General features: G+C 37.8%; 1 protein-coding gene across 2 annotated transcripts in view; it reads left to right on the top strand.

Moving 5' to 3' along the window:
• The window catches only part of LOC105490394 (collagen type VI alpha 6 chain), a 162,148-nt gene that overhangs the window by 69,623 nt on the left and 79,836 nt on the right, over positions 1-12,689 (top strand). For both annotated transcript variants that reach the window (XM_071090894.1, XM_011755938.3), the window contains 7 exons: positions 818-1,161; positions 1,246-1,324; positions 6,883-7,037; positions 9,447-9,539; positions 10,781-10,834; positions 12,277-12,348; positions 12,432-12,458. In XM_071090894.1, coding sequence (XP_070946995.1) covers positions 818-1,161; positions 1,246-1,324; positions 6,883-7,037; positions 9,447-9,539; positions 10,781-10,834; positions 12,277-12,348; positions 12,432-12,458 — 824 coding nt within the window. The remainder of the gene's footprint in view (positions 1-817; positions 1,162-1,245; positions 1,325-6,882; positions 7,038-9,446; positions 9,540-10,780; positions 10,835-12,276; positions 12,349-12,431; positions 12,459-12,689) is intronic.

Here is a 12,689-nt window from a genome sequence, read left to right on the forward strand (position 1 = left end):
CAGCTTAAAATATCAAGGCCTTTCTAGTTTATCCAACTCTTAAGTTTCCCTAGAATTAATAAGAATAAGAGCAAAGCACTTTAATGCAACACTTCTCTAAGTATTGAACCTCAAAATGGCAGTGTCCTTGGCTTCTGGGATGGCTGAGCTCCTGAAAGCGGCACCATCTTTGACATGGTCGAATGTGAATGATTTGGTTACCAGTTTCTTCACTTGTCAGACTTATACCAAGCCAGATTTCAAAGGATCTCCTGAATTTTTTAGTTTTGTTTTTTTCTTTTCTGAGTGGATGTTAGAAGATGACAAGAGGAATCAGAGGCCCTTTTTAGAAAGATAAATCATCAAAACCATTCCCTAGATGAGTCCTTTGTGATTTATTTTTTTCTAAATGACTTTATTCAAATGTTCTTAAATTTCCCTTATAATTATTAAAATTTAATATTTGTCGAATGACCTCAATTGATAAGTAGCATTATATGAATGTTTTATTTTGGACTATTAACATTTCCACAGGTACTTTGGGGATATTTAAATGATTCTGCATGACTTTTTCAATATCTAAAATAAAATCTTTCAGAATTTCATTATAGAATCAACGGATTTTTTATGACCTGAAAAAGTAATAATATACCCTTACACTTCTACAGATTAGAAAAGAGTTGATGCTTAGCCCCTTCCTTTATTCATTTATGCCTTTCATTGTGTTCTAACTTTATAACTGAAATAGAATTCCAAGTCCCTTGATTCAGACATGGTGTCTGAGTTAAATAAAGGTGTTTGTTGATTTATTAAGACATGCTTTTCCTTTGAATCCTAGACTGTTTCATGGATGTTGTGGTGGGATTTGATGTCTCAACTCAGGAGAAAGGGCAGACTTTGCTTGAAGGTCAGCTTTGGATGGAAACCTACCTTCAAGACATCTTACGTGCCATCAGCTCCCTCAATGGAGTAAGCTGTGAGGTGGGCACAGAGACTCAGGTCAGTGTGGCTTTTCAAGTGACAAATGCCATGGAAAAATATTCTCCCAAGTTTGAGATCTACAGTGAAAACATACTGAATAGCTTGAAGGATATAACAGTTAAAGGACCATCTTTTCTCAATGCAAACCTCTTGGATTCTCTATGGGATACATTTCAGAATAAATCGGCTGCTCGAGGAAAGGTAACATGGATTTATCTCATTTGTTGATCTGTGATTGCAGTGAACCCCTTTTAACTCATTTTTCTTTTTTGGAATACTTCTTAGGTGGTCCTTTTATTTTCAGATGGATTGGATGATGATGCTGAGAAACTTGAACAAAAATCTGATGAACTTAGAAAAGAAGGTACTGAGTATGGAGGAGGAGTGGGAAGGGAGTGCTTATTAACTTTATAATCTCAGAACTAACTTCTGGCTCTTAAATTTCCAGGCTCTTAAATTCTGAATAACCCTGATTTTGACAATCTCCATATTCTGTATGTACTAGGCAGAACAAACAAGCTCTCAGAATATTTTGACATGCATTTTTTTCCTCATGCCTTATATGTATGAAACAGCACTGAATACAAAGTCCTATCCTTTGTATCATATTACTGTATTTCTTCTTCCTTTCCTGGAGAATGTTCCTTTCTCTCTTGCCCCATATTGTCTAATATTGCTACTTCTTTAGTGTCACCAGAAGGGAATAGTATGTTTCTCTTTGACCAGGGAATGAGAGTCAGTTTTCTTCTAACACTTGTAAAGTTCCCAGAGTTGCAAGCATTGTTGGATAAGTTTACTCATGTTTTGGGGCTTTCTAATCAGTTCCTTCCTTCAGACCACAGATGGGCCAACCATGGTGTTTGAGATTTTTAAGCTCTGGAACCAGGCTTTTAGCTTTTGAACCAAAAGCTTCTATTCTGAGTCAGACAAGAACATGTGGATGTTCTTGTTTAGTCAAACAAAGAAGTTCTTGTTTGACTCAGAATAGAAATCCTCTTCTGTAAGTGGGTGCAATTTCTGCCCTATCCATATCTCCTTTACTGGGAGATTCATCTATCCTCTAGCTGCTAACAACTCACAGCTTACTCCTTCTCTGAAGAATTGCCCTTGGCCAGTAGAGCCACGTCACCTGGAAGGTTGCTCTCCACCCCATCCTTGGGCAGCAGATTAGGTTACAGAGTTGGACCTTTGCCTCTAAATGACACCAGTGGTGTGGTGCAATTTATGCTCCAGAGCTTCCTGGGATCAGGCTAAATAAAACTAGACTCCAGCTGCAACATTGTCTTGCTCAGTAACTTCCCCTGCCCTATCCTGTTTTCCTCACTCCCTTTCTTCTGAAAGTGCTTCCTCAACAATTTGTGCACCTCCAAATCCTTATCTCAAACTCTGTTTCTAGGGAACCTGACCTAAGGCATTACCTGTCAGGTTAGCTAATAGAGGTTGACAGGACTTCGTGTTTTCTATTTTGTTCTCTCTCTCCCATCTTAAACAAATTGCAAAATTCTCTGAGTTTACTACTAGGGAGTATCAGGGGAACTAGCCCCCAGTATTTCAACGTAGGTTGTTTTCTATTTTCCCTAAGTGCTGGCTGGTCTGAGAAATAAAGAGAAAGAGTACAAAAGAAAGAAATTTTACAGCTGGGCCTCTGGGGTGTCATTGCATGTTGGCAGGTTCTGTGATGCCCCCTGAACTGCAAAACCAGCAAGTTCTTATTAGGGATTTCAAAAGGGGAGGGGGGTACGAATAGGGAGTGGGTCACAGAGATCATATGCTTTAAGGGCAATAAAAGATCACAAGGGCAGGGAGGCAGAGTGAGATCACAAGGCCAGGGCAAAACTAGAATTACTGATGAAGGTCCATGTCCCACTGGGCACACAATGTCATTGATAAACATCTTAACAGGAAACAGGGTTTGAGGGCAGACAACTGGTCTGACTAGAATTCACCAGGCTGGAATTTCCTAATTCTAGCAAGCCTGAGGGCACTGCAGGAGACCAGGGCATATTTCATCCCTTATCTTCAACTGCATAACACAGACAATCCTAGAGCGGCCATTTTAGAGACCCCCTCCACCGGGAATGCAGTCTTTTCCCAGGGCTATTCCTTGCTGATAAAAAGAATTCTGTGATATTTCTCCTATTCGCTTTCTGTAAGAAGAGAAATATGACTCTGTTCTGCCTGGCCCTGCAGGCAGTCAGACCTTATGATTATCTCCCTTGTTCCCTGAAAATCGCTGTTATCCTGTTCTTTTCAAGGTGCCCAGATTTCATATTGTTCAAACACACATGCTTTACAAACAATTTGTGCAGATATCACAATCATCACAGGGTCCTGAGGCGACATACATATTCAGCTTACGAAGATGATAGGATTAAGAGATTAAAGACAGGCATAGGAAATTTTATAAGAGTATTGATTGGGGAAGTGATAAATGTGTGTGAAATCTTCACAATTTATGTTCAGAGATTGCACCAAAGACAAGTGTAAGAAATTATAAAAGTATTAATTTGGGAAACTAATAAATGTCCATGAAATCTTCACAATTTATGTTCTTCTGCCGTGACTTCAGCTGGTCCCTCCATTTGGGGTCCCTGACTTCCTGCAACAAGGGAGTAAGGGTTTTTATTTTATCCCTTATTTACTAAATCTGCCTTGTTTTTATTCTCTCTGGTCTTGGCCTTTGTTCATGAGCTATAATTAAGGTTTTAGTTAAGACTGAAAAAAGATACCAGAGTGCTTAGTTGGGATGGGTAATGTAGTTTTGGTGGTTGCCATTGTTTTGTTTTATTTCAGCTTTTCCTTTGTGGGGAAAAGATGTTTCTCTTGCAAACGACAGTAGAGTTTCTTCCAGGAAGTGCTTTGGAATACCCAGAATTCTAAGACCAAACATCTTTCTTCCATTGCCTACTGAAAAACTAGTAAATGGGTATCAACTTCAGAAGCTATATTTTGAATAATATCCTCAGATATTTAGATTCTTCAAATGGAAGATAGAAATCATGGTAATAACATTCTTTGAAAAGTGTCTAGTTCTTTGAAAGGGACCATCTTTGACATGGTTGAGTGTGAATTTGGTTACCAGTTTCTTCACCTGTCAGACTTACACCAAGCAAGATCTCAAAGGATCTGAATTTTTAAATTTTGTTTTTTTCTTTAATAAAGAAAAGAAAGTGGCTTTCTGTATGGACAAGAAGTATCTCTCTCACTGGCTTCCCATACTTACACACACAGGACTTCACTTGGTGCTGGGCCCTATGATCTATTCACCTAGGAAAGCTTTCTTAATTTCAGGCCAAACATCAATATGTGTAAACTATGCAATCATCACTGAACAAGAGGAGACAAGGAAAAAACAATCCTTGATGGTGGACATGGCTTTAAAACTTATGCACGTGGATTGGGGCTTAAATTAATTATTTTTTTAGAATTGAATACCCTAGAATCTACTCAGTGATTCTTTATTCTTCCAAGTTTGAAAATCTTTTCTTTCTTAATTCATTGTTAGAAAATTGAAAACTTTGTATTTAGGATCGTATGACTCATTTATTGGATGAGTCTGAAAGAAGATTGGAGTCCCTTGATCCTAAGAAAAGCAGTTATAAATAATAGTTATATACATATTTCTTGCAAGTCAACAATCCCATGGTTCTTATTTTATCATTTTACATTCTTAAAATTTTACATTTCCTGGATATTATAAGAAAAATCAGATGAGAGAAGGTTTTTTTTTTCTCTTATAAGTAGATCCATTAGCATGCTTCTCTTGATCACTAAACACCAATTGATGTACAAGCATTTCATATCCCAGACCACTCTACAACCTCTTTTCTCCCCCTCCTCATTCTCATTCTAGAAGAGTGACCAACTGTCCTGATTTGTTTGGAACAAGATGGGAACTTTCAGCACAAGAACCAGGAAAGTCCCAGGAAATGAGGACAAATTGGTGACCCTATTCTTCTTTGGTGGTGGTGGTTCTTTTCTTTCCTTTTTTCTTTTCTTTTTTCTTTTCTTTTCCTTTTTCTTTTTCTTGTCTTGTCTTGTCTTGTCTTGTCTTGTCTTTTCGACAGAGTCTTGCCTTGTTGCCCGGGTTGGAGTGCAGTGGTGCCATCTCAGCTCACTGCAACCTCCGCCTCCCAGGTTCAAGTGATTCTTGTGCATCAGCCTCCCAAGTAGCTGAGACTATAGGCACGTGCCACCACGCCCGGCTAATTTTGTGTATTTTTAGTAGAAATGGGGTTTCACTATGTTAGCCAGGATGGTCTCTATCTCCTGACCTCATGATCTGCCCACCTCGGCCTCCCAAAGTGCTGGGATTACAGGCGTGAGCCACCACGCTCAGCTTCTTTCTTCCACTGCAGATAACCATTCTGTTTGCCTCTCTTGGAACTTGAACCTCTCCAATATGTCCCTGAAACTTCATTCTCTTGATTTCTGTCTTCATCTACTCATTTCATATAAAATCATATCATATAAACTTATTTAAGAAGGTGTTCTTGACTCTCAGCCAAGTCCTTGAACATTTATCTATTCTGGTTCATTGGTTCCAATTCTCATCAAATAATTCTTTACCCATCAATAATAATGAGAAAAATGTTGCCAGTGGAGTCAGATTTATGTGAAGCTAAATGTATTTGATTTTAAGACTGCCCTTTATTCCAAGATTCTATCTTTAGCACATTTTTATTGTCAAAATATCCTTTGAATGTAAGCTATGGAATTAGGCTATCTGGGTGAAAAACCTAAAAATACCACTTACAGGGTGTCATTTAACCTCTCCAAGCCTGTTTGCTTGTCTGTAAAATAGGACTATAATTATACATACCAATAGAGTTATATTTGACCCTTACAAATAAGATAATGCATGTGAAGCACTTAACCATTTTCCAGGCACACAGTTTCTATCAACAAATGATAGCACTGTTGTTGCTGAATTACCTCCTCCACCATGATGACTGCCACCATTATTTAATGTTCTTACCTAGCAAAATAAGTCATTGGCAACCCTATGTTGGTCCTTAACCAACAGTTTTCTTTGAAATAATTGTATTCATAAAACCCCAAAGCCTCTGAGCCACAGCTCCTGGATGATTGTCTGTCATCTGTTCCTAATTGCCTGACAATAGGCCTGTTACTTTTACTACCTATAGTTCCAACTGGGTTATTGATGTTTTATCAGATCATACAGAACTGTGCTTTTCAAACTTTAATGTGTATACAAATCACCTGGGGATTTTGTTAAAATACAAATTCTGATTCAGTAAGTGTGGGGTGGGGCCTGAGATTCTGTATTTCTGATGAGCCCCCAGATGATGCCAGTGCTGCTGCTTCAAGGATCCCCCACTGAATGACAAAAATGTACAACATGTATTTTCTATTTTTGAGACACAGTTTTGCTCTGTTGCCCAGGTAGGGGTGCCGGGGCACAATCACAGCTCACTGCAGGCTCAACCTCCCAGGCTTAAGCGATCCTCCCACCTCAGCTTCCCATGTAGCTGGGACCACAGGCATGTGCCACCATGCCTGGCTAATTTTGTAAAATTTTGTAAATTTTTTGTAGAGGTGGAGTTTTGCCATGTTGCCCAGGCTGGACTTTCTTGGTATGTGAATTTCTCTGTACTTTAGCACACTCTGTAGATCTTTGAGGACTGTGTCCTTCAAATCAGGGAACTGGAAGTTCTGTTACAATTTTCACTATCTCCAATTTAATTAGTTTTGGAAAACATAATTCCTTTTGTGCTCTTATTATAGTCTTGTCACTTGTCAAGTTTACATCACGTGTTTGGGGGAAAGACCTCAAAATAAAGTAAACTGACTGTTCCTCTTGCAACTGTTTGCTGAGAATAACAATTTAAATATGCTTGCAAAAAAATAAAGTAACCAAACCCATCTCACCTGGAACATTGTAAACTGTGTGTTGGATAGGCCTGAATGCTCTCATAACTGTTGCTCTGGATGGACCTGCTGATTCAAGTGACTTGGCTGATCTTCCCTATATTGAATTTGGGAAAGGATTTGAGTACAGGACGCAGCTCTCTATTGGCATGAGAGATCTTGGGAGCCGTCTATCAAAGCAACTGGTAAGTTACTCTGAAAAGGCTGGTAAGCTTAAATTTTCAATTATTTTGTATGTAGGTTTAATACTTATGCTTAAGAATTTGAACTTATTCTGTTTATTTGGGAGTGAAGAGAGGTTTTTATGAATTAGTGAACAGCCTAAGAGGGTTTATTTGGAAGAAATGTAGTAAAGAGATGTCAAAGCATGTTTAATGTATATGCTTGGCAAAAATAGGAGGAGGAAACAGGGAAAAAGAAGAAAATTTAAATAGTACCCACAATCATGTCCAAATTATAGCCAAAGAACATAAGTGACAAAAAGAATCTGAGATGCGAGCATGAATCGGCTGTTACCTCCACCAGCCAGTTTTCACACCCCTTGCAGATCCTAGGCATAACAGCTTTCCGCACTGAGTGTAATTCTAGTATTTAAGATGTATATTTTTCCTGGGACAAGACCTGTAAATGAAAGCAAATTACATTTGGAGTTCAACTAGAGAAAGCGTAATCTGCTCTAAAGCTGGAGGAAAAGCCTAGTGACAGTAAACCTCACATGTACTTTATGAGCAATTGAAAGATTAAGGGTTGTGACTCCTTGAGATTTCTACCTTATATTCTGTTTGTTTGTTTGAGACAGTCTCGTTCTATCGCCCAGGATGAAATGCAGTAGTGTGATCTCAGCTCACCGCATCTCTGCCTCCCAGGTTCAATCTATTCTCCCTGCCTCAGCCTCCCGAGTAGCTGGAATTACCAGCGCCCAACACCATGCCTGGCTCATTTTTGTATATTTAATAGAAACGGAGTTTTGCCATGTTGACCAGGCTGGTCTCAAACTCCTGACCTCACCTTATGTTCTATTTTTAAACCTGAAGATGCATCTCAATCGTATTTCTTTCAAAAACATACGAGAAGTCAAACTCGAGTGGTAAAGCGCCAGCAAGCTCTGTGTGGCTCTACTTTTACTTTAATGAATTGCTAGTAATTTTGTAATTTGCTTACAACTTACAGAATCTTTAATCGGTATATGAGAACACTTTCCAAGGAAGTGCTAGCTCCTGCTATTTTCCACCTATAAAATTTATATACACAGAGGTATTTAAGCAACTTGTTCAGTGTTGTAATTATGTAAAAATAATTACATAAAGAATATGAAAGTTTCATTGGAATTCCTTTCTACATGGAAAGACAGTGTTTTTACAAAATGTATTTTTTTTTTTCCTGTCGACTACTCTGTGAAATCTCTTTGGTAATTTATAGAGGAAGGAAATTATTCTTTAAACAAACCTGTCAGTTTTTGTATATCATATAAATGGAACACTCTACAAGAAAAACTTAATCATAGGTCAGTTTTAATAGTAATAGATTTGATGCTGTAGAATTTTGGTGATCCAAAGAAAATTGATGTTATCTAATATAAAATGTTATCTAATATAAAATCATAGTATCCATTTTGTTATTGTTTGCTTTCACACATTTCCAGTTTGATTGCTTTTTCTGAAATTGTCGGAAAAATAATTTCATAATGTCAGAAAAGGAACATTATATAGTAGGAAACAATCAAAGGGAGAAAATTGCTAAATGGCTATAACAAAAGATTTTCATTTTTCATTTCACTAGAGATTTATTGGGAAACTTCGCAATACAAAGATTGGTTCTACCCCATTAAGTGAAGTATAACATTTATTTGAAAATAGAATTTTTCTAAAAGTAAATCTGGTGAGTTAATTGTAAAAATGTAAAAGCAATATATCATCTATTCAGGGGATGACTAGGTAAGTCCAGGATGACATTTATTCATGTTTTAAAATACATAATATGGATTTTTTGACCAGAGTATAAAGAGGAATATTCTCCTGTGCCCCCATCCCCTACAGCAAGTGCTTCCAAAATGTTGCACATGCAATTTGTGTTTTGGAAATCCTATCAAAATTGTTTTGGAAGAGTTTACCATTGGACTTAGTTCCAAGAAATGTTACACTGGGCACTGTCTAAATTGTCTAGCATACCAACATTTCACAAGATGAGGAAAATAGCATGCATTCATTTTATTGAACAAAATATTTGGGGCAGAATTATGTAGGGAAATTAACAATATCATGGTCAGTGCTAGGGTGAGGTAGGGCAGGGACAGACAGCCACATCGGTTGGCATGCAGTCAGTTTGCCACAGCTAAACTGATACCAATTTGAAAACACAGAAACATTTTTGAGTTGATTTGGAATACCTCAAATGGTGGAGAGTGCAGATGATAGGAGGAAAGATGGAAGCAAAAAAAAAAAAAGGTTTCATGCATTCTTTCTAAAGCACAATCATTTGAATGGTGACCAGGCTTCTGAAACTGTGGTAGAAGTCTGGATCACATGGTTGAACTTGCATACGAGATTTGGGAAGCAATATCACCAAATGTAATGTATTTCTTACCCTCTCCCAAGGTCAACATTGCTGAAAGAACATGCTGCTGTTTGTTCTGCAAGTGCATTGGAGGAGATGGCACAATGGGAGATCCTGGACCACCAGGGAAAAGGGTGATTTTAGTTCAGATTTATGGGTTACTTTGAGTTGTAGAATGTCCTTCAGACATGGGTTTAAGTAGAAATAAGGGGTGATTTTTAACTTCTAAATAGAGCCTCTTATATAAGAGTTTATTATACTTCCTTTTTATGTGTCAAGTTAGTCATGGATTTTCCTTGGCATTCTAAATTGGAGTCTTTTTAAAAAGTTTTTGTGGAAGACTCAGAAGAAACAACTGTCAAGATCCTTGATTATCCAGTATTCTAGTACTGATGACAATGATGCAGGAAAATCAGCTGTAATCCCTCATGTTGAATAATGAAAGCCTCCTCCATGTGAATAACCCATTTCAGCATTCGTTTCTAATGATGGCAGAGTTATTAAAATCAAACAGAAGATACTTTGTGTACTTTGCTGGAAACCAGGCTAGATCAGATCACTCTCTTATAGCAGAAGATGTTAAGATGTCTCATTCAGCTTAAGTCAGGTCAAAATGTTATCACAGATACATAAACAAAAACAGGCTCATTATTTAAAAACAGAAACCAACAATGATGATTCATATGTTTCCTAACCAGAACAAGTATATGTATCCTTATGTAAACATATTATTTTGAACTTTAAGAAATGTTTAAATACATATAAACATTATGGATATGTTATAATGATTTCAATACAGTTTGGTTACATGTGTTTGATTTTTGAGTAATTTATAGATAGCACTATAACTCCCAAATCACCAGGGCTATGTGTCTGAATATGTCTCTGAAAGTTTTTGGACTAATTATTTCCTGAATGTTTCAGCTTCATGTAAAGAGAGTGATAAATTTTTTTAAAAATAAGTCTCAAAGAATGGAAAGAAAGGTGTGTGGTCTATTTTTCTATGTGTAGCATAAATCCTAAAAGATTTTTTGATAAAGGGAGAATAATTCTAGTTTACCAGTGGCAAATATAGCTGTGTTGACTTGAATGTTTGTTTAGAAAGAAGCTCTGGAACAATATATAAACCCAGAGTTACAATATTATGATTGTCACACACACACACCCTGTTGGGTTAACTGGATACTTGTCTCAAAATTCCATGTCTTTCTATGTGTGTAAATGTAACCTACACTGGGAAGCAGGGACTTCCCCCGCCCCCCCCCCAAACCCTTACTACTCCACATGAAGTAAAACTGTAAAGTTGAATTTGGTTTGGTTACCTCTGATTTTTGGTTCATAGATGCAAATGTTTTCTTCCTTTTCTTATTTCCAGGGACCTCCAGGTTTTAAAGGCAGTGAAGGTTACCTGGGAGAGGAGGGAATCGCTGTAAGTCAAGGCTCTTTTTACCTCCATTTATCCCTAAAAACATATCTACGATATGAACTTCCTTGAGTCAATTCTGAATTGGGGAAGCAAGAAAGGTGAGATTCTAAGGATTCTTGTACAGAATCTGGGATCTTCTTTTGTTCTCATTGTGCTTTGCTTCTGGTGGTCATTAGTGGCTTATTGACCTATTGTCTCTTCTTTGACTACCCACCAACATTGCACAATGAATTCAATGCAGAAGTTACCTTCGTCACTGGGGGAGTTGAATCACTGCTATATCCCCCATTCTGGAGCATTCTGCAAAGGAAACCAACTCACCACATTGCGTATCAAGGACCTCACTCTTGCATTCACTCATCCTTCCATTCTCCCATCAATCCATCCAAACATTTGTTTACCAATTATATATTAAACATCTACCATTTACTACATTATTTATCAAAGACCTCACACTTTAACATACTCATGCATTCACTGGTTCATTCAACAAATATATGTTATGTATATGTGTGCCTGGCACATGATCAAATACTTATATTTGTAGGCTTCAGAAATGAGAAAAATAAATAAAAGGAAAAATATGGTTTCTACCTCCAGGAAACTTTCAAACTAGTAGAAATGCAAATAAGACAACAGTGATTCTGGTTGTTATACACAAGGGCTAGACTAGAAGTATAGAGACATGCAAAGGAGTGTGGCAGAACAACTCAGTTACCTAACAGCCTTGGCTAAAGTTGGAGCTTGAGAGGGGAAGGCTGCAAATAAGGAGAAGTACCTGGGCAGACATTTGAAGGATGAGTAGGAATTTCTACAGGCGAAGTTTGGGGGAACAGTGTGTTCAAGGGCATGTGTCTGAGAGAAGATCATGTTCATAAGATAGCACATGGTCAACATGGATGGAACCCAGGCCAGTTCAGGAGGAAGATATATGTGGAAGGTAAAACTCAGGTTATTGTGAGTCTTGAATCCCCTGCTGAAGATTTGGATTGTGTCTTCTAGTTGATGGGCAGTCACTGAATGGTGGGAAGCACAGGGGTCAAAATTGTGGGAGTGTTTGGAAAGCATGCTCAAGCAACATTGCAGATGATGATAAGGTGAAGATTATAGGTAAGTCTTGTAGTCATAGGTGCAAGACACGTCTTAATTTGTGCTTGGGACAGTATGACTAGATATGTTAAGAAGGTCGGAAGGACGTAACTTGGTGACCACTGGGTGAGAGAGAAGCCTCACAGAGGCAATATGCAAGTGGGATCCAGAGCAAATGGCTGTCTGTCATCAGGGTATCTCTGATTTATTTCCACTCTTAGTTTTTATAAGCAAAACTCTGGATTGTGAACCATGAGCATTCACACTTTTTCTGGTAACAACAAACTTGGCAAGTTTTCAAGACAGATTCCAGATTACAATAGAAAAAGCTCATTTGGATATGTGCCCTTTCTCAGGGAGAAAGAGGAGCCCCTGGACCAGTGGGAGAGCAAGGTACTAAGGGATGCTATGGCACCAAAGGTCCTAAGGTAAGGATTGCATTAGAGTATGGAGTTTTCTCAACATTAATTCCATTTTCCTACACTAACTATTACTGTCCTTTTATTTTCAGGGAAACAGGGGACTAAATGGACAGGAGGTATGGTACCAGGCACATCCATTTACCTACCTATATGTTATCTAGAAATATTTTTATTTTTGAGATTAAATTGATCAGTAAGTTATACAAATAAAGTTGTCATTGACTTTCCTTTTTTATTGCCAGCCATTTCATTTTGTTTCTTCCTCTCTTTCAGTACAGGCAATATATATTATTTGTTGATAGTTTCTATTACTGAGTAACCTTTAATATTACCTAGGCCTAGCCTAA

This window comes from Macaca nemestrina, chromosome 2, assembly GCF_043159975.1.
Source record: "Macaca nemestrina isolate mMacNem1 chromosome 2, mMacNem.hap1, whole genome shotgun sequence".
NCBI classification, from domain to species: domain Eukaryota; kingdom Metazoa; phylum Chordata; class Mammalia; order Primates; family Cercopithecidae; genus Macaca; species Macaca nemestrina.